The 20,851-nt window shown below is 49.6% G+C and overlaps 9 protein-coding genes across 9 annotated transcripts; 6 read left to right on the top strand and 3 right to left on the bottom strand.

The window, feature by feature from the left end:
• The first annotated feature begins 2,310 nt into the window (after window positions 1-2,310).
• On the top strand, window positions 2,311-5,433 carry BDV37DRAFT_229481 (putative C6 transcription factor). Its single transcript, XM_032080325.1, has 7 exons — window positions 2,311-2,629; window positions 2,695-3,082; window positions 3,152-3,362; window positions 3,434-3,465; window positions 3,524-4,808; window positions 4,864-5,018; window positions 5,077-5,433. The coding sequence occupies exons 1-7, from the start codon at window positions 2,526-2,528 to the stop codon at window positions 5,185-5,187; spliced, it is 2,286 nt and encodes a 761-aa protein (XP_031936760.1). The 5' UTR covers window positions 2,311-2,525; the 3' UTR covers window positions 5,188-5,433.
• Window position 5,434: 1 nt separating this feature from the next.
• BDV37DRAFT_229482 (ubiquinone-binding COQ10-like protein) lies at window positions 5,435-6,316 on the top strand. Its single transcript, XM_032080326.1, has one exon. The coding sequence runs from the start codon at window positions 5,501-5,503 to the stop codon at window positions 6,242-6,244; it is 744 nt and encodes a 247-aa protein (XP_031936759.1). The 5' UTR covers window positions 5,435-5,500; the 3' UTR covers window positions 6,245-6,316.
• A 146-nt stretch (window positions 6,317-6,462) lies between these two features.
• sod4 (mitochondrial 37S ribosomal protein mS42) lies at window positions 6,463-7,902 on the bottom strand. The gene is made up of 4 exons (XM_032083225.1): window positions 7,656-7,902; window positions 7,410-7,590; window positions 7,178-7,302; window positions 6,463-7,115 (listed from the first exon to the last, which is right to left on the bottom strand). The coding sequence occupies exons 1-4, from the start codon at window positions 7,713-7,715 to the stop codon at window positions 6,585-6,587; spliced, it is 897 nt and encodes a 298-aa protein (XP_031936758.1). The 5' UTR covers window positions 7,716-7,902; the 3' UTR covers window positions 6,463-6,584.
• BDV37DRAFT_229457 (uncharacterized protein) lies at window positions 7,903-9,798 on the top strand. The gene has a single exon (XM_032080324.1). It carries the CDS (start codon window positions 8,409-8,411, stop codon window positions 9,639-9,641), a length of 1,233 nt encoding a protein of 410 aa, XP_031936757.1. The 5' UTR covers window positions 7,903-8,408; the 3' UTR covers window positions 9,642-9,798.
• Window positions 9,799-9,921: 123 nt separating this feature from the next.
• BDV37DRAFT_275237 (phosphatidylinositol-glycan biosynthesis class S protein-domain-containing protein) lies at window positions 9,922-13,119 on the bottom strand (the record flags this gene model as incomplete). Its single annotated transcript, XM_032085367.1, has 4 exons — window positions 9,922-11,436; window positions 11,499-11,717; window positions 12,447-12,690; window positions 12,758-13,119. 4 exons carry the CDS (start codon window positions 13,117-13,119, stop codon window positions 9,922-9,924), a joined length of 2,340 nt encoding a protein of 779 aa, XP_031936756.1.
• Window positions 13,120-13,394: 275 nt separating this feature from the next.
• Window positions 13,395-15,613, top strand: BDV37DRAFT_229416 (hemolysin III family protein). The gene is made up of 3 exons (XM_032080320.1): window positions 13,395-13,763; window positions 13,863-14,152; window positions 14,208-15,613. Exons 2-3 carry the CDS (start codon window positions 13,973-13,975, stop codon window positions 15,531-15,533), a joined length of 1,506 nt encoding a protein of 501 aa, XP_031936755.1. The 5' UTR covers window positions 13,395-13,763; window positions 13,863-13,972; the 3' UTR covers window positions 15,534-15,613.
• BDV37DRAFT_229417 (uncharacterized protein) lies at window positions 15,614-16,180 on the top strand. Its single transcript, XM_032080321.1, has one exon. It carries the CDS (start codon window positions 15,694-15,696, stop codon window positions 16,048-16,050), a length of 357 nt encoding a protein of 118 aa, XP_031936754.1. The 5' UTR covers window positions 15,614-15,693; the 3' UTR covers window positions 16,051-16,180.
• BDV37DRAFT_229448 (putative R3H domain protein) lies at window positions 16,180-19,045 on the bottom strand. The gene is made up of 4 exons (XM_032080322.1): window positions 18,836-19,045; window positions 17,973-18,763; window positions 17,774-17,914; window positions 16,180-17,717 (listed from the first exon to the last, which is right to left on the bottom strand). The coding sequence occupies exons 1-4, from the start codon at window positions 18,884-18,886 to the stop codon at window positions 16,310-16,312; spliced, it is 2,391 nt and encodes a 796-aa protein (XP_031936753.1). The 5' UTR covers window positions 18,887-19,045; the 3' UTR covers window positions 16,180-16,309.
• Window positions 19,046-19,686: 641 nt separating this feature from the next.
• On the top strand, window positions 19,687-20,817 carry BDV37DRAFT_297729 (uncharacterized protein; the record flags this gene model as incomplete). The annotated part of the gene is made up of 3 exons (XM_032090398.1): window positions 19,687-19,862; window positions 19,913-20,024; window positions 20,085-20,817. Exons 1-3 carry the CDS (start codon window positions 19,826-19,828, stop codon window positions 20,815-20,817), a joined length of 882 nt encoding a protein of 293 aa, XP_031936752.1. The 5' UTR covers window positions 19,687-19,825.
• Between the last annotated feature and the right edge of the window lie 34 nt (window positions 20,818-20,851).

Below are 20,851 nucleotides of genomic sequence, written 5' to 3'. Positions count from 1 at the left end.
CGTGAACTACTCGGATATTTACTTGTGCTTACCCACTTCCGGGAAATCCAGACAAATTTGGTCAAAATGGTCGAGTTAATATTGCTTAACTGGCAGAGCAGTTGAAAAGTATGGTGTTTACTATATAATGCACGACAATAACAGAGCCATTTATAGCAGGTGCCACTCCCACAACTCTCACAATACCGTTAGTGGTTTTACAGATATCTATATTGCTACCACACGGTGTTTACCTAGTATATCGCTGTCATGGAGAGCACAGTATTGATTGGAGCCATCGATTTACATCAAAACTGTTAGCACAACTCAACCTAGTTTGTTGCGATCCAGTGAGCACACAGATTCCTTATAGATCCTTCGAAAAGTTAGTTGACTTATCTATTGTGCTTATCCTTACCGCTAATATATATACATAGTACCAGTCCTCTGGGTTGCCAGAACTGATAAAGTACTAGTATCAGTGACAATGTGCTTGTCAATGCCAGCAACTTCTCGCACTCTTTGCAAAGCCTCTTGGATACGAAGAAGCCTGTTGGTTATTTCCTGACTTGCAGAACGAAGACTCCTCTGACTAGCTCTGGAACATGGCCGAAGGGCCATCAGGCGACAAAAATGTACCACAGTTACCATCAGTACCCTGTCAGATCGACAGAAAACACAGTTGGCAGGATTGTAACTTGGACAACGAGTGAGACCAATCATGGTGTGCCGCTGATATGTCGCTGTTGTACAATGTCTACTTCGTCCCTCCAGTTGTGGTTTGGGTCAGTCTTCCCCCCCCGAAATGTCTGTTCACGGCGCTTGCAATCCCGAGTTTCGATACAAACATGCTTATCACCCCAGCTCGTGAAAATTTGAGCACAGCCAGCACAAGAGTGACTTCACCAGTGCCCCGGGCTGTAATATACAGGTAGTAGAAAGCTTGCGTATATCATACGACTACACGCAACGTGACATGTGCAGGTGCCATCAAAACGACAGCACCCTCACTATGGTTAGCGAGTCGTCTCAAGGATCTGACGTCATTTTGGATGCCTGATAATGGTAACTAGTGCTAAAGGTTACAGTCCACGAGGGGCTCGCAGTATATACAGATGAACTCCACTTCCTCCGGGTAGAACAGCGATAAAGATGAGCAAAACGTTGGAGTATCATGATCATACTTGGGGGGACTGAAATACTGTACTTGGTCCGAAGATATGAGATTCCTCAAAAAAGCGCCTGTCCAGTTGCTTACAGCCCCCCTCTGGAGTGCCAGAATAACCGGTTCGCGCCATACTACATACACTCGGAATCTCGGTACAAATGGTGCATCCAGGTGCAGAGGACCCCGCGCTAGATAACTGTCGAAGAGCCTAAACGAGCAACTAGCATAGCAAGGATGAACAGTGGCGACGCTATAGAGGAGATTTGTGCAGCGAAGCTATATATAGCAATCTACAAGTCAAGACCGTTAACCTCCTAGTCTCTATCAGTCGACCCACCAGCGACGAGCACAAGCTGCTGTGAATGCGCAGAAATGCATGAAAATGCCCTAGGGATTGGCGTGTGTGATGTGTGACCAGCAGAAAATCCGCTGAAGAGGGACCAGAACAGCCAACAGTTCAACGTCGGTGGAATCCTTTTCCAGGGCCATCCTATAAGAATCCGCAAAACCACCCCGACGAGTCTTGGAAATTGCAGCACATAATCTATCGCGGCGCGTAACACTGATATCACATTGCATTAATTAATCCACGACGTGGGGCCTGAGTTAGCGAAGTTCTCATAGGCTTAGATCCTGGACCGTATAACAGCCATTGCTAATGGCTAATTTCTCTAGTCGGCCGAAGACGATGCCTCGGTCCCGACAACCCAGAATCGTGACTTGCCACGTCTCTAGCTCATGCTGACACCTGCATCGTCCTCCAGGGTTCTGAATCCTGCGATATTGGGAGAATATAAGTCAAGGCCAGGGTCGACGTCGTGGAGGTGGACCACCCATGTCAAACCTGCCCTCAACTTGGCCAGTAAGTCAAATCGCCTGCTTCCCAGGAACATAAAAGCTTGCTCCTTACTCCATACATGTCATATAACTGGACTGGGTAATGCCTAAACACGGATAGTGCAGTCGATCATGGATCGAACAGGAAGTTACGATAGTAACTGCTAGTATCGAGTACTAATTAGCCTGGAGTGGGTATCGCCGGTGCCGGCAGCCGAAGACTGTCAGTGTCGCACTATAGTGTATGCAGAAGGATAATACCGAAAATATTTCGTAAGATTCAAAACTGAGACCCTAACCCATTTATTGTTAGTAGACTTGTATAGTTCAGAGCATCTTCAAGTATCATATACCTTTGGTGGTGGCAATATGAATTTATCTGGCTCAAGTGGAAAGCGACGGAGATAACGGGACGGAGACCGAAGTCACGTCTTACTGCGTACACCCAACATGTCTTCTTCCTCGATCTCTATCTCCAGCAACCTAGTTTTCCTAATCAACTTTTGGAAGATCGGGACACCGTATACTATATATTACAGATATGACGGATTTCACTCCTAGAGACACTTACACAACTTCGCTGTCATCCACAGAGAAAAAGAGAACTAGAGTCCAGCTCTCTTGTACAGCCTGCAGAAGCCGAAAGTAAGCCCTCAACTCAGCACCCCCCCAAAAAAACGTGATTACCTAGTATTAATGGCTCGTGTCAGACTCAAGTGCTGCCGTACATATCCGTGCACGAACTGCAAGAAGAGAGGCGAAGCTCTCTCCTGCACCTTTGTCGGTCGGGGTCCTCGAGGGAGGGCTTCGCATGGCCGAACGAGTCCAAGTCTTGTCCAGGACCGCCTGCAGCATCTCGAGAATTTGATTCTATCATTGACTCAGAAAAAGAGTCTGGCAGAAAATCATGACATTCGTAGGCCAGAGGAACATGAGGGGTCGTCTACGAGCCGGGGAACTGACGCTCGAGTAACCCTAAGGACGCCTTCTACTAGTGAGCCTAAGGAGTCTCCTCTGGACCCGTCTAGTAAGGTGGTAGTGGAAAATACTGGAACGAGTTATATTGACGGTGCTCACTGGACTGCTATACTCGAGGAAGTCAGTGAACTTCAATGTCTCCATTGTTATTTCCCCCTTATTTATCTTGTTCTAACTAGACACTCGCAGATTAACGGCGTTCGAGAATACCTGCAAGAAGACAACGGTATCTCAGATGACGAAGCGCTTGACGACGGCCACCTCAACACACCATCCCCGACTCTTCTATTAGGATTGAATAAAGCAGTGAGCAAAGAAGACTTGCTAGTTGACATTCCGCCACGGCCGGTGACAGATCGACTTGTAGCACAATTCATCAATAGCAAAGAACCTGTGTTATGTATGTACTCAGATCTCTCTGTAGTGTTTGAACCTCAGGTGTAGTCACTAAAATGACTAACTAATTCATAGCCACCATTCATTTTCCCACGTTTCAAAAAGAGGTATGAACCCCTATCTGGCATACTAGTAGCAGCGAACACTTGATAATCTTGTACGCAGTATAATCTATTCTGGTCAATTCCACAGGCTGTGTCTCTTTCGTGGCTAGCATTTTTGTACGCTATCCTCACTCTGTCGGTTACGATTCAACAACGTCTGGGGGAGCCCTTACCAGTCTACTTAGAAGACTCTGGGTACATCATCAGTACCTTCAGGAAGCGAGCCGCACAGTGCCTTGTCCAGTCAAATTACACGCAGCCTGGAAAGTATAAGGTCGAGGCACTTTTCTATTATACCTTAGGAGAGTTTTATCGAAGCAATGATGCCCAAGTCAGCGTTTCTTTCCTCCTTGGAATCACTATTAGGTTAGCGATGCGGACGGGATATCATCGTGATCCGCGGCATTTCCCCAGCATCTCCGCTTATGAAGGCGAAATGAGGAGACGTGTTTGGGCGACTATGCGTCAACTCGACACCTTGATCTCGTTTCAAGTTGGTCTGCCACGTACGATACAGGACTGGCAAGATGATGTCGAGCTACCGCGCAATATATGCGACGAAGACTTCGGCGAAGGTACCACGCACCTGCCACCATCGCGACCAGAGTCTGAGCTCACTACTGCGTCCTATATTCGAGCGAAATCGAGAATCATGGCTGCGTTTGGTAAAATCTCTGATCTTGCATATTCGCGGAAATCCGTGACCTACGACGAAATTCTTGAGATTGACCGTCGGTTGGAGGAAGTCTATGGTCTTGTTCCTTTTAACTTTCGAATACGGCCAGTGGATCAATCGTTCGCAGACCCATCAGACCTGATTCTCCGGCGGTACACATTGGAGCTATTGTATCAAAAAGCTCGCTGTGTGCTCCACCGACGTTACTTAGGTGAAGTTCACAGTAATCTCCGATATGCATATTCGAGATGGGTGTGCATGAGTGCATCCAAGGAGATACTCCGCCATCAAGCAGACCTGCACCATGAAACTCAGCCTGGAGGAATCCTGTATCGCGACAGACAGTTCCCAAATTCACTTCAGAATGCCGACTATCTGCTTGCTGCGATGATCATCTGTCTAGAGTTATCCCATGATCCTCCGGCGGACCCGATCATGAACAGCGATGTAACGGTCGTTATCAAAGGACGTGAAGACCTTCTAACGAGCTTAGAAACATCCCATCAAATTTTTGAGCAAAGTCGCCGACGGTCGACAGATGCACAGAAAGCATATGCTGCATTGACAATTATGCTTCGTAGGGTTAAGAAAGGTGTTTTGAGCACAACACAACCAATTAAACGACCGGCAGCTGGCAACCCAGATGACCGACCGGTTGATATGCACACCGGTAAGGAAATCCATTAACCGAGTACTTTCACGACTACAGCTCATGCCATTTTTAGCTCCACCTCCATCGTATGAGAGCTTGAGTGCGGCAAACGCACCATACTCCGTTGCTACGTCGAGCGAGATACCTAGGCTGGATATTATAGAATCGCCTTTCACATCGTTGGACGTGATCGAAGGGATGCTTGATGCCCCTTCTAATCTCGACTGGGTAAGCTCAATGAAGCCGGATCTCATCTCTATAGCACTCAGGTCTGACCCGTCGATAGAATCTGTGGGACCAACAAGTTCAGGGCCCCACACAGCCTTCAAAGACCAACAGCCTCTGGTGTCCTGATCCTGCGTTTAGTGATATCGTAGATAGTAATTCGCAGCAGTAACATGACATGGTCAGTGGAACAGGCGATCACATTGATTTCCATTCGAAAAGAGTATATCTCAATTAAAACGAAGTATCTCACGCTGTCAATATACATAGTTCGCTACGTACTTGTTACATAGTATGATAGTACATTTATAGATAGTAAAGTAGTTGCTAGAAGAACCTTCGGCACGTCCCGAGCCCGCGTGGATAAAACTCCCCGAGCCGGAACAAGGAAAAAAAAGTCCCAAAAATCAACAACAACTCCGACAGTTCCTCTCGAAACTCTTGACCCAACATCACTGTCGCTGATCCTCCCACGGGAACACAATATGAGACCATCCATGCTCCCGCGACATCTCAGTCGTCGCATAAACCCCTCATCGCGAAACCTCGCAACCCCGTCGCAATATCTCCAACGACCAACGATACCATCAACATCACCAAGCACCAGAACGCCGTATCTAGCAAACTGCGAAACACTCCGATCCTTCCATCTCCCTTCCATAGCCTCCCTACTCTCAAACAATGGTAACGGCAACAACAACAACAACAACAATGGCCGCACCCTTACCGCCACCCGTGCCCTTCCTTACGCCCCGGAATCCCTCTACAAAGTGATCGCCTCGGTGGAATCCTACTCCCAGTTCCTCCCCTTCCTCACAGCCTCAACAGTGACCCACCGCGATCCGGAAACAGGGTATCCCACCCGCGCCTTCCTGACTGTCGGCTACGGGCCGTTGAGCGAAACGTTCACATCTCGGGTCGATTGCGATCGGAGTCGGTGGATCGTCGAAGCGCGCAGCGGGGCCAAGTTCGGGATTAATTCCAAAGACGGACAGGCAGGTGGGAACTTCCCTGGGGCGAATGAGGGTATTTTCGAATATTTGAGCACGAAGTGGGAGTTGGTGCCGTTGGAGAGTGAGAAGCCGATGACCAAAGTTGACTTGGAAATTCAGTTTGAGTTCCGGAATCAGTTGCATGCGGCTATGATGAGCGCTGTCGAGGGGCAGATGGCTGGTGTTATGATTGAGGCTTTTGAGAAGAGGATTAGAGATGTCGAGGGAAGGAGGTAGTTGAGGTCGTTCCTCCGTCGGGTCTGCCTGAGGGATCGGGAAGTGTTTGGAGATATGCGCTGCTGCGTATTGGGGATGCATGGGGGGGGGTTTCGCATTTACATATATGGTGTGCTTCGTGGAGTTTGGCGCATGGTTACGACTAGACATAGATCGTTACAGCGTCGCGGTGTCTCTATGTTGAGTCTTATTCTTTTTCTATTTTGCGATCAATCGCTGTACAATTAGACCCAGATATAAAGAAACCCTGAACAGCCAAACCATGTAGTATATAATACAATTATCAAGACATGAAAGGAGGGGAATCACATATGTATCCGCCCTGTAGAACATTTTTCCTTCATAGCATGCTCAGGCTGCGGTTCCGGTTGGCCGCATGCCGTGTGCCCTTCATCGAGCTGACTGCGTTGTAATTATCGAACACAACCTCCCAGTTAATGCGATCCCACCAGCGCTCGAGGTATTCAGCCTTTCCACCGATACCGTAGTCCATCATCCATACATGCTCCCATGTGTTGACACAGAGAATGGGCTGAACATCGACGGCACCAGGAGCCAGGCTCTTCTGGTTCGCGGAGTGAGCGCCCATCGCTCCAGCAAATTGGTTGCCCAATGGAGCGTCGGGGGAGTGCGTAGCCATATCAACGGGCTGCCGGCGGGAGTGAGCGGCCGGGTAAGGGGAGCCTGCATTGTAGGTACAGAAGATGTGCATCAATCCTTCCCTCTCCAGGTTCTTGGCCAGCCACACAAATCCGGGGCCAAACATAGCATTGGCAGTTGCAAGGAAGTCAAGCTTCAGGGATTCGATGGAGGAGCAGGTATCAACGATGTCCTTGGCGAACTTGTCTGGGATCTGAGTAGGGGTGGGCGACTATTGAGAGGGCGATATTAAATCGTTGTCCGTAGTTATACGATGCAGTTCCACAAACTTACCAAGCAGTTGAAGAAGAAATGGTTGTTATGAGCCATCGAGGCGTAGTTGAATACGGAGGCCATCTCTGGGCGCCGGGAGTACTTGACCAGCAGTTCTCCAGGTTTCGCATCCGCATCGACGGTATCTGCAACGAAGCCATGTTAAAATACAATCCGTATACTTGTAGTTCTTCCGAAATCAGGAATGACTTGGGTCCGCGCTCTATCGGCCGCTCGGGAGAATGAAGCTCACCCTGTGTAAGAAGATTCAACTTGTCAATCAAAAGGGTCTGGTATTGCGTCCAAGCGAAGTCGAAAGCCTCTGGTGATAACAGCTCCGGAATGCCATTGTTCTTGAAGTGGGTATCGTGAGTCAACTGGGGCACACGATGCAGTCCGCGAGTCTGGAAGCGTGGGAGAGCGGAGGCGGGTTTCTGTAGCGTAACACGCGATCAGTAATCGGAGCGATGTGGCCATTGAGAGATCGGACATGGTTCACCTGTGTGAGGGAAGAGACAGCACGCAGCGTGCTCTGCGGCCGGAGGAGTCGGGGAAGCATGATGATGGTTGGCAATTGACGAGTTTAGATGCTCACACGGAGAAGCAGCAGCAAAACCGCAGAATTTCCATCGCCGGGCAAGATTGGACATTGCTCCTTCGGGACTAGTGCCGATGAAGTAAGCTGGTCCCGTAACCATCCAATCAGGAGCCGAGGATCTACTCCTCCCCATCCAGCCCGTTTCTTCATCTTGCTTCTTTCTTCAACGTCTTTCGACTCTGACGAAGATTAGCCTTTCGGACAAGAGCTTCTAGGTCGTGCTATGATTAACTCTCTCATGATGTCTGGGTCGCTGGCGCCTATCCCGTCCACTCGCATCGAACCCAGCTGCGCCGAGACCCATCACCTCGTCACTATTCTGGGACCCCGGCGCTTGCAGACCAGTGGCCCTGCAGCAGAAGCAGAAGAGGTATTTTAGGCAGCATCCAGCGCTTACGCTGTATGAGCTCTTGATTGGCCTTATCTAATTCAGTATGCGGATCTCAAAGGAGGGCATCCTTTGTCTGTATCTCGTTGTTTAATCTTCCTCCAAGCCCATCAATGGAATCACCTCTCATCGATGCTCCGTCTTTGTCAATTCATCTTCTTGCTATAGCTGCCTTAACCTGACATCGACCAGCCTTCTGTTCTTCTTCCTTTCAAGGACGACTACCCTGCAACTTGCGCCCGCGAGGAGCTATTAACATAGCCAGTATGGCGAGAGCAACTTTCGCTGATCTAGTATATGGGAAACCTCCATTACTGTTCCTCGTATCAGTAATATCTGCAATGATCACGCCGAACCATGCCTTCCATTTGGCACTACGGGATTTAGACAGATGTCCAAGTTCATACCAGAAATGTGGAGCTGCTGGGCTGCCAGGCTCATTTTGCTGTCCTTCTTCCTCAACCTGCATTAGCCTAGACAATGCAAGCTCGGCCATATGTTGCCCTAAGGGTCAAACGTGCACATACATTGAACCCATCAATTGCGACGTACAGCTGCAAAATGCTACCCTTCACCCAACAAACCCGGTCAAGACCATCAGACTCGATGATCGGCTGCCCAAGTGTGGCAATTCATGCTGTCCGTTCGGATATAAATGCAAAGGAAACAAGCTGTGTGAGATGGACAACAAGATCTCCTCCACTACAGCCCTCGGTGAGAATCCTACATCGACAACCACTGGGACATCGTCAATAGTTTCAGTGTCATCCACGGTATCAGATGTTTTACCCACAACTGATCAATTGAAGCCAACAACACTATCGCCCTCTGATGCGAATTCAGCTTCCAACTCCCCCATGACCGAAGCGAATTCGACCTCAACTTCGGTTCCAGCAGCATGTCCTTCATTTCCAACTCAAGCCATTATAGCCGGCTTTTTCCCGGGGGCTATCTTTGGAGCCGTACTTGCCTCGGCGGCAATGTTCTGCTGGAGAAGACGTCGAAATGGGCGCAATAACGCTCACGGGAAGCGTCCTTGTCATGATAGCGCATACAACAATACACCATTCAGCATATCTCATCCCATTCCATCCGAAGAGAGCTCCTACCGTACTGACTTCCTCCTTGGTCGCTCCCGCCGGAGCTCCTCACGCTCAGTGCTCCACCGCACAGGAACTAGGGTCAAGAGTCTATTCGGCCCGACCCCCAAAACCGCCGTCCATGACATGGATAATATACCCAAGGTACCCGTTACTCCACCGCCGCAGGTCAAACGGCAACTCAGTACCGAGAGTATCAGGGTATACACTCCTCCAGGTGGGCTTCCGGGCACAGGGTCGCAGAAACGAGGGCATTACATTTCGATTGAACCGGACAAGGGTTTTGTGGAGATGTTTGATCGGGTCGGATTCATGAATAAAAAAGGTGATCCATGCTTCAAGGTAGCCGAGTCTCCTGAAGCAAGTAGAACCAACCTACCAACGACACGGAATGTATAATAATCAGGTTTCTTTTGCTTATCATTTTGCTTTTCTCGTGTATGACTTCTCTTAGCAAATAAATAAGGCGCACCGGTGTCTGAAGTTATTTTCTATCTGAACGCTTTGGCTTACTCTGACATTTTGGCCTGCTTCGTTATAATTCCGCTGTACTTGAGACACAACCTTTTGTTCTACTGTCAACTGACATATCAGCCGGTAATAGCCCATATGTGAAAGTGAAATTTCCTATTAAAAGAGAAAAGCTCTGTGATGATACAATTAGATAGCGAGGGCAAGCCTATGTTTGTTGTTTTTTGGCCTTCAGACCAGTAACAACCCGCTTGACTTCCTTTAGAAGCCCTACGATAAGAGGGACACCTATCGGGCCCAATAAGGGCAAATAAACAGCTACCTTATGCTCATCGGGGAAATAAACCTGGCCCACCATGCTCTTTTCGAAGAAGCTGCGCTCTGCCGCTGTCTCGGCCACCCGAGCGTCCGCGAGAGCCGCTTGGAAACGACCTTCGCGGAGATGCTCACATGTGGATGCGAGATGAGACAGAGTCGTTGATACGGATGTCGCTACATTAGCTGGGATAGGAATGGAAGGGAGGGACTCGGTCAAACGGGCAAGGGAGCCCATGGTTGACGAGGCGGAGAGAAGGAGGGTGGCAGCACGGATCCGGATGAGGGTTTGGAGACGGAAGGGAAGAGACGCCGGCGTGGCGGGAGCGCCGAGAAGCGTAAGGAGTTGATGAGAGAAAGTTAGGAATGCGGGACGAAGAGTCTCCTGAGACAGGTGTGGTGGATTGGATGAATGATCGGCGGTCGACAGAGGGGGGTTTAAGAGGAAAACACCACCCCATTGAGGAATGATCCAGCTAGTTGCGCTGCTCTCCTTCACGACCATGGGAGACTGTGACGGCGCAGGAACGTAAAGAATGAAGTTGATGGTCGGTCCACTCCCAATACTTGGGCTTAAGGGCCATTCAGCCGCGTTGATGAAAGCGCTGAGATCTTCTTTCTTCAGCGTCCAAGCAGCCTGTGTTTCGTCATACTCAGGCAGTGGTGCAGTCGGAGCAGAAGTCGCGTAGAGCTGAACTTGGGTATCAATGGTGAAATTGCTTATGGGCGCGAAGGCCTGCAGGAGCGGTGATATGTACTCTTCCACCGCGGCCTTAACGTCCCACGAGGAAGGTTCGGACCCAGGGGTAAACAGAGAAAAGGCTAGGTGATACGTTTCCGCATATTTCATAGACCTTCGCAGACGCCTGGTGATGCTCTCCGCGAGCTGCGGGGAGATGGAATTGAGAATGGCGGAAGGCTGCTGCTGATTATTCGACGAGGAAGCCGTGAGTGTGCTGGCGCCCCCGACATTGTTGTCGGATAATACCTGCGCAATGATGGCCTTTTCTTCTGTGAATAGATCCTGCAACTTTCCAGCGATATAAGCTGATAAGGGCGGGTTTGATGCGGAAGGCAGCGGGATCTGGCTTGGGGGGTAATATACGTCGAGCCGGGTCGTGTCCGGATGAAGCTCTGACCGAGGTGCCGCCAAATCCTCCTGAGGTAGCAGTCGAACCGTCAACGCAGTATCGGCTTTTCCATCCAGGACCGGCTGCAGTTGTTCCAGCATGTCTTCATGGCTAGCGACGGTGTTCTCTTCTGAAAGCTTCAGGCGAAGGTGATGGGCGGAGAATTCGTTCAGATCATCGAGAGTGTGCTGAGTAGTCCGCAAGAGATGGTGTGCCTCTGGCTCTGGCAGGGACGGCGTTTCAAAGTGAATCTCAAGGGGGAAAACTGGACGACAGGTCTGTAGGGTGATAACCAGTCAGAATTGGTACATTGCAGCAGTGAAGGTGAACGCTAAAGTACCTTTCCATCCGCCCACTCGACCATGTTCTGGATGGGCAGTCGGGCCCGGTAGATAGATGTCGTCTTCCACCATATTGGAAACCCCAGGAATATAATGACGGCCCAAAAAGCGGCAATGACCTTAAACCGGGTCTGGATAGCCTCAGGTTTCTCGGGCGGGGGGAGACGTCGTGCGCCGGTGTTGGAGCTCATCGTGTCGTTCGTGGGCGTGGAGGTAGTCTGTGAAGACCCCGGGTCTTCATTCTTGCTAGTCATGACCAGGACATGCTTTTTTTACAAGCAACTTTTCTCGTTGGGGGTAGCGAGTCACCGAAACACGAAATGTGCTGGTGATGAGTGGGATGTGACGGCGGAGGACAAGTTGTCGGGGAAGATGAAATCAATCAACGCGCACAGGCTTGGGGTGATCAACCAGAAAGCCGCAGTTCGGCTTTGAACGTCCAACAACGACGAAATTCCCCCCCAAATGCTACAACCCTTTCCCTGTGTCTCACCGTTTCTTGAGATTTCCCTTTTTATTTTGTCTTCTTGCTCCTATTTCCCAAACTATGGTACTTGCCAGTAATGTTTCTGCAGGTAGTCCAGCGTTATATCGTTTACAAACCCGCAGACCGCAATGTATCGCAATGCATTCATTCTAGATAGAGTAGTTGAAAGACAAGAGATACTATCAGAACCGCACGGAACATCCCTTTAAACATTAAATCCGTCTCGTACTAAAACCTCCCTGTAAAACAGAACTATAGGGGTATCTCAACCAAGGCGCCTGATGTCACCAGCTAACTTCAATGCAAGACGATCAACATAACTTTTAGTTTTTTAGTACTCTTTCTCGAAAATCTTCTGGATTGGTTTAGCAGCCTATTGAGATGATCAGATTAGTAAATTGAAACCATTGCCCATGATTGGGAGGGAAGAAAGCCAAGGGGGTGACAAGTCAAGACATACGTCAATGAACCTTTCCAGATCTTGATCCAAACTGGCCAAGTCTTCCTTGCGCTTATTATTCTCCGCAATCAGAGCCTGTTTCCGCTTCAGAAGCGCTTGGCGCGCCTGTTCTAGTTTCTCTCGCTCTGCATGTTCATGATTGATGCGAGCAATCATGAGCTCATGGGGGTCGGAGTCTCTGTGTTCGGGGAAAAGAGTGAGGAACTCTTCGACCGGTATTAAAGGAAGAGACAGATATTTGTGACTGGTTGGAGGAACGACGCCGTTAGCGAGATCCCTGTGACCAAAATTCGCCGTCGGCATCCACCTACTCATAAGACTCGCACGCCGCAATCTCCCCCGTCAAATGTCTTTGTTCGTAGTAGAGGTTCTGCAGCTGAAGGTGTAACCGGTCGATCTCCTGGCGAGCTTCGGCCGTCGATTGTTTGGTTTCACGGACACGGAGAATGGCTTCACGATTCAGACCGCGGAGTCGAGCAAGAAGCGCGAAGAGTTGTTTCTGTTCTCTCGATGCTGCGAGGATGGTTTCTTGGGAATTCGACGATGCGGTATCCCCGGTCGGGTCAAGTAATGCGAGGAGCTTGTCACATTGTTCACGGGTCACGGCGCTGCTATTGAGCACAGGTAGGAGAGACTGATCCACCACGATGTCGCGAACCGCCATAGCCGCCATGGTGTTAAACTTTTAATCGAAAGAAGTCTGGGCCAAGGGAGGCAAGTGTGGTCTCAGAGGACACGGTGATTTGGCGGTGGTGGTGGTGGTGGTGGCGATTGGGAGGAGGAAAGGAAGAATGAATTTCATGAGGGAAAGGAAAGAAGGCGGCGATAAGAACTGAAACGTGGGGACAATGCGATTGCTGATGGGCCGAACGATTCCAGTCCTGTGTATTTATTTACATGTACATGTAATGTAGTACATCAATTTACTATAATTCGTAGAAATCTTGCTGGGGATCGAAAAAAACAAAAATAAATAATAATAATTAATTAGAAGAATGACGCTCTCGTCCCAAGAGGATATGATTTATTGGTGGTGAAATTGAATTATTGGATTTAATTGATTTGTTTATTTCTTCCGATCTCAACTCTTTTTTGCTCTTCCCCACTCTTTCGTTCAACTTGTTCATTCATTCAACCAAGTCACTCCCTCCTTCCCTTTTTCTCTCCAACCTCCGCCTCCCTCTTCATTCCTTCTTCTCCCACCTCACGTCGGTCTTTTCACCTTGCGAATCATAACAGCAATCAACCGATCCTGAAGCCTTGCGACATCGAATCTGATTTCGTCCCACCAGAGAATCTCCACTCCCCTTACCTCTTGTAAGTAAAGTCCGTCCTGGAATGAATGCCGAGATTCCGATACCCGAGACCCAAACATAAATCCACTTCGGACGATCTAATGTTTTGTCTACCTTCCAGGTCATGCTGATTTGATCGGAACCCCCTGAGGAAGTGGGTAAACGGGCAAAAAGAAAGGGAAGGGACAAAAAATAAATAACAAAAAAAAAAAAAATTGAAAGGGGTACATCATGGCTTGTTCGGCTCAATCAGTGACCCTCGAGTCTTATCTCGATGAAACTGCGGTCTCCAGCGCTTATGCCACCCCGTCCGAGGAGACAGCCTTGGTCCGGGATCGTCGGCGGAGGCATTCCTTCCATGCTGCAAGAAAACTGTCCTGTGACTATGATGCCGACGCAGTCTTTTTGAGGGTACTGATCTCTACTGCTCTTTCCTCTTCGGCTTCACATCCTAACGATTCTCTAGGTGGAACTGTTCCTGGCCGAATTAGAGAGACGGCTACATTGGCTTGAGGACTATCGCCGCTCGCACATGGTACAGATCGATGCCAGCTTACGCAGAGGTTATGCAACGCTTGAGGCGGTTAGAGATTCCTGCTCCTACGCTTCTGGGGAACTCATGGGCGGAGGCAAGAAGCGGGCCAAGATCCTAGTGGAGACGCTTGAAGACGGCTACAAGGATGCTCTCGCAACCAAAGAAACTTTGGAACAAAAGGCACAAGCGGGCGTTCGCTTGATGGAGTCGTTCTTGTCGGAGTTGGAAGCTCGGGCGCATGCGGTTCGAGACCGTGGGTTCTACGGCACCCTCGATGACGGGTGGAAGGCTATGGATTCGAAGCTGGTCCACGCCCGAGAAGTGGTCGATGAGGGAATGGAACGCGCCCGGAAAGCGAAGGATGCTCTGCGTGAAAATATCGACCAGGCCATTGCGCTAGCTCAGGAGAAGCGTCTGATTGCCTATGCAGACCTTCCACATCCATGGCGTGTGAACCCGCACATTCTGGAAGGATATCGGTTCACGCATTCTAAGGTAGAATGCTTCACGTCCATGTTTACCTTCTCCAATGAATTGGTCAACATCTGGTCTCACCTGATCGGTCTGTTCATCGTCCTCTCGGTCGCCTTTTACTTCTATCCTTTGAATCCAAACTTCCACTTGAGTACCAAGACGGATGTATTGATTGCCGCGGTGTTCTTCTTTGCTGCATGCAAGTGCCTAGTCTGCAGTACTCTTTGGCACACCATGAATAGCATTGCCAACCAGGGGCTGATGGAGCGCTTCGCCTGCGTGGACTATACTGGCATCTCAATGCTCGTTGCTGCTTCGATCGTGACGACGGAATACACTGCGTTTTACTGTGAACCCGTTTCGCGATGGACATACATTCTTCTCACGATGTCCCTCGGAATCGGTGGTGTCATTCTCCCCTGGCACCCGACCTTCAACCGCGCTGATTTTGCCTGGGCTCGTGTGGCATTTTACGTTACGCTTGCCCTAACGGGTTTCGCGCCGTTAGCACAACTGACCTATACCCGAGGCTTTGCCTGGTGTCTGTACTTTTACGCACCCGTCGTGAAAAGCATTCTCGTGTATTTCGTTGGGGCTTGCATTTACGCTTCTCAGGTACCCGAACGGTGGCGGCCCGGTCTTTTCGACTACGTGGGTGGGAGCCACAATATTTGGCATTTCGCCGTCCTAGGCGGCATCCTGTTCCACTATTGCGCCATGCAAGATTTGTTTGCAGGCGCTTTCCAGAGAGCCAAGGGAGAATGTCCGCACTTGACTTCCTGAAGCCTCTGCAGCTTGGCTTCTCTAATGTTATGGCGTATATGATGGGATCAATCTTCGCGCGCACATAGACCTTGGCTGCCGGGTTAGATACTTTGGATGCCCAGCCGCTCGTTGAATATAGATCTCCGCCGGATCCTAATCTAGACCGGCAGTTGCATGAATGGAGTACTTGAATCCTTCTGGTACCCTTCCATACCGTTCTTGTATATATTTTATTTTAGGATTTGCAGCGTTGGCTAGCTGTCTTCATGTTATAATACCTTTCGCTACTAGTCCTCTGCATGTCTATCCACAGCATGTGTCAGGGGCTTGCGGAGATACGCTTGAAAACTGGAACGCATGGCTTCAACCTTTGTATGTGGATTTAAGGGATCACGGGGTTCTGAAGGATAGCTTTGGATCCTCAATTCCTAAAACTGAAGGCGTTTATTCGTGTTCATATTTTGTTAAAAGAGCATACTTGTACATGGAACTTACGACATTCTCACGCTGGAAAAGCCCACAATTTGAAGATTGATTCGTAGAGATTGATGTATCTTATTGACTATCTCAAACCTTCTCTCCGCCCGGATCTAGCAAATGTGACAGCAAAAAGCTGTCAGGAATCATATAAATCACACCAGCACGACATTGAGCGCATCACCTTGCTCTCACACGTCTATCTGCCAGAGATAGCCATGAAACAGCAATATCCCTATCTTTAAAAAGACATGTCACTGCCCCAAAACGCGTAGGCTAGGAGGATCATACATGATCAAATGCCACGAACAAACCAGCTAGTTGCCTCTTGCTCCTCCTGACACGACGAGCGGGCCATTCTTATTATTCGGATGGGTGTTTCCAGAGTAAGGGTGTGTAGTCGTGGGCCCGGCCCGATGTTTCAGATCGAACTCAGATGGAACTTCAGATGGCGGTGGCTTAGGGGGAAGGTGGGACGGGGTCCCCCATTTCGCAATGGAGTCTCTACTACCCGCGGGTAGCCCGCGAGGAGTATTGATCGCCACGGGCGCTGTTGCCTCTAAATTCTTACTAGCTTCTTGATAACCAGCCCACTGAGGCTGAACACCAGGTTGCATAGTAGGGTATGAATTCATACCATGCTGACCATTCTTGCTTGGATGCCGTGCCAAGGACGTACCGCCAGGAACAAATGAACGTGTCTGGGGGTTGAATGGGGACCGACTGAAGCTTCCCGGTAACGGATGGATACTTGCATTGCCCGTATTCATGGGTTGCCCAGGATATTGACCATAAGGGTAGGATGTAGGAGTGACTGGTTGAGACGGATAATTTGGCCATGGCATTGGAGGTTGGTTCCTATGCGAGGACTGCGGGTAGCCTCCGTGGTATGGTGGGGAGGACCATCCTTGAGGAGGGTGCTGAAATTGTACAGCGTTTGGCACAGGATAGCTGTTCAACGCAGGTGAGGATTTCGTGGATGTCATCGCCGGTGACTGATTGATAGAGGCATATCCAGAAAATGGGGACTGCTGAGGTATAGCACCATTCTGCCACGGTCCACTTGGGGTCATCTGAGGAGACACGGGCATTGAATAATGAGGCATGGAGCCCATATTCATATGGCTAGGGTACATGGGCCCATTTTGGCCATTATGAGCATAACCCATGCCCGGCGGGGTTACACCAGGTCCCACCATACATGGCTGGCCGGCGAACGAAGAAGAGTCATTGGCGGCCATATTGTAGGGACCTGGTCCATGAGGATAGTGAGCCCCAGGGTAGTAGACATTGAACTGAGACCTGACTTCAAAGCTGTCATCATGTGGTGTCTTTTGCCGCTGTGCCTTTTTACGCCCGTTGGTCGAACTCGAGCGCGACATGTTGGTTCCTTGTTCGCCATTTGCGCTATCTGAAGGCTTTGCTTCTGGGAAATCGCGAAATATCCGTTCCCGAGCTTCTTGATACTTGGCCTCCCGTTCTTCCCTGGTGAGCGTTAACCGGTCCTTGGCCGGGGTAGCTCCTGCTGAAGAGCTACCACGCTCTCCGTCATTTGCACTATCACCAGCTTCTGATCCAGTCTTTGAAGCAAATGCAGAGCTCGCCGCTGCACTTCCTTCGGTAGAAGGCCGCTCACTGTCGGTACGACGCATGATTTTCATGGCAGGCATAGCAGGGGGTGGGGTGTTGTTTGTTGCGGCATGTATAGCAGAGAGAGGCGTGGGTCTAAGGAGATGAATGTTAGGACATTATTCGTACATGCAGAAGGGTGGGGTCCCTACAGCCGAGTGAAAGGAGTTCGATGAAGTCGAACCGATGTTACATTGTTGTCCACGAAATGAGTTAAATGGTAGTAATCGCCTAATTTATGGGCAAGCAGGCGCCCAAACGCATTGGAAGGTGGCAGTTCTAGGGATTGCTCCCTGCAATGACATGTTAGCTAAAAACGAGATATCAGCGAGCCATGGTACGTCAACTCACTTAGAATGTTGAATAAAATGTCTGACTTTCTCCTCTAGCTGCAGAATCAAGAGACGATCTTTCGGGGACTTCATTGCCTCGAGAAGTTTCTCATCTGGTTCCATTGGAAATGGATGCATGGATATGGACTGCCCACTCCGAAAAACTTCCTGGTTGGCGATAACAAAATTGCTGGAAACAGAATCCGAGATTATGGCGCCATTTGGCCGCTGGGTGCCGTCCGTGAATAGAGGGCCGGTGGTTTGCAGTACTGCGCGGGCTCTCTGTATATCCCTGAACCCGCGAGTACCGGTTTCAGATCCAGTCAGCGAGTTCGGTGCACCAGATGCTATTCCGGAAAGGGATTCCTCTTCGTCAACAGCTTGAACACTGGCACTATCATCAGGTCGTAATGAGTCTTTCTCGTCCATTGCGAAGGTAGTGACCGAGGCCATACTCTTTGAGTCGAAACTTGTCGGTTTGGTTGAGGAGTTTGACAAATGTGTACGGTCATCTTCGAAAGATGTCTCCCGTTTCAGAGACCCGTTTTGTTGAATTTCGGCGGGGGAGTCGGGACTCTCTTGGTCCTTCTTCTCTGTGATATGAACATCTTGTAATGTGCGCGAGAGGTTATCGAAACTTCGATCGACGGCATTGACTTCATCATCCTTATCCGAGATCATTTGGTTCGGCAGGATGTGTTTCGACTCCTGAGATTCTGAGCGTGGGGGCTCTCTGGCAGACTGTGAACCATTCTTCTCATCAAATGCCACGTTAACTTCCGATCTCGACTGTGAGGCCATAGCAGCGATCTTGTGCGCAAGTCAGAAGGGCGACACCATCATCTACTTTGCGACAGCGATTCATGTGGAACATCAACGTACCTTTGCAAAGGAGAGGCAATGCTCTCCTTCTGGGGAACTTTCGGATGCCATAACTAGCAAGCAACACCTTGCACTATTTCGTAATCTTCTTCTCTCTGGCCTTCCTTCGGTTGGTAATTATCGAGTAGGAAAAGATGAATGGAAGAATGGTAAGAAACCCGATGAGAAGAATTGAATGGCTAGACTTCACACGTGCGGGTTCACTCAAGGACGAAACCGAAAATTTAAGACGACAATAAGCCACTCAAAGATCCCACTTCACACAAGCCCAAAAAGAAAGACGGCATATCTTTTGAAAACGTAATTCGCCATAGGGAAAGCTATTGCAAGTTAGGTCCAGTGGGTCGATATTGAGAGGGACCGCGCCCGTTCAGTAGTGCAAAGAGATGTGCAAAAGGCGATAGCAGGTATAGCGTCCAGAGAGCAGAAGATCCAAGAAAGGTGGCTGATCTTACACGATGGTCAGAGCGATTTGTTCATGGTTTTACCCATTGATTGTTTTAAAGAGGGGAATGGGTTCCTCCTACACAGACAAAAGAGATTAAAAAAAAATGGTGGAAAAAGAAGCAATATCCTATTCCCAGTCAAACTGGAAGGAGTCGTACTGCACGGACGACTCTGCTTAGGCCGAAACGGCGCTGTAGTTGGAGGAAATTGGGAAGGTCGACGATGGTGGTCTTTTTTTGTTCTTTTGGGCTGAGAAGGAACGAAACTGAACTGATCGGGTTTCGCTTGTCTGCTGGTGGGCGGTTAGCCGCGCGTTTAAACGGTGCCTTCGACCCACACCTTGCATCAACAGCCGCGACAGAGAGAGGTTTGATATTCATACAATTCGGGGTTATATCGATATACGACTTGATTGTAAGCTGTCATAGAACTTTGCGCGGCCTTTTCTACCCTCTGTATACGGTCAGGATCCATGAATCGATACCGGAATGCCCCCAGCCTTAGAGGCCCTACTAAGGCGACCGCCAGTACCCTCTGTCAGAAATGCTTAAAACGAGATATGTACCTTCTTCAGTCGTCAGTTAGCATTTGACTGACCTCTTGCACGGCACTATAGCTATGAATGCACAGTTACCGCCCAGGAACGGCCGTACCAATATCGTCCTTCGCGCACGCAGCAATTACAGAACCCGAAATTGCGGCCGCAGCTTTCAGCGGAAACTCCGAACGATCTATTGCGCTCGTAAGATTTCAGAATATCTTGGATCTGCAATTTTTACGCAGTACACTGACCTATTCCTAGGGAAGGCGTAGCCGATGATCTTCTGGCAAAGCGAGAAGAAGAGCGGGGCCGTAAAAGAGACATAAATGAATCAGACCCCCTGGATAGTCAAGGCCAGATATCAAAGCGGGCTCGGTCAGCGTCTTCGCATTCTGTGAGCTCTGTATCTACGATATCTACGAGTCGATCCCATTCGCAGTCACCACCTCGCCGTAGAGGATACGGTGCGAGAAACGAACCTCACCGGACGAAGTCAACCTCTTCTCACCATGAGAAGCTGAGAAAGAGACGGTATAGCGACTCGTCTTCTAGCCATTCTGCTCATTCTTATTCAGACGGAGAAAAAGACCGCACCCGTTCCAGATCACGTGAATGGACGGGTGACAGGAACACTAGACGAAGGCGTCGAGAGTCCAGCCCTGAGGAGCGCGGGCGAGCTAGAAACTTGTCAAGAGATGGTAGCCGGAGAGGGAGGACCCGAAGCCAGAGCATTGATCAGGGCCGGATTGCAAGGGAAAGACGGTCTGTGACACCTGAAACGATGCATGACCCCAGCCGCCCTGGCAGGCTTTTGAGAGACACCTTCAGGCACTCAGGTCATTCAGATGGTCGTCATAGTCGAGCGCATGATGGGCGGAGTGGGCATAGTCAAGGTCACACTGTATCTCAGCCTCGAAGGGAGCGGAGTCTCAGCCCCTACAGTAAACGTCTCGCATTAACCCAGGCCATGAATGTCGGCCGCCCCGGCATGTGAGGTTTAGCAACGACAAAAACAAAAAAAAAAAAAA

The sequence above is a fragment of the Aspergillus pseudonomiae genome (genome assembly GCF_009193645.1).
Source record: "Aspergillus pseudonomiae strain CBS 119388 unplaced genomic scaffold BDV37scaffold_96, whole genome shotgun sequence".
NCBI lineage: Eukaryota > Fungi > Ascomycota > Eurotiomycetes > Eurotiales > Aspergillaceae > Aspergillus > Aspergillus pseudonomiae.
The sequence above is the reverse complement of the archived record's forward strand: the minus strand, read 5'-3'. Positions and strand labels throughout refer to the sequence as shown.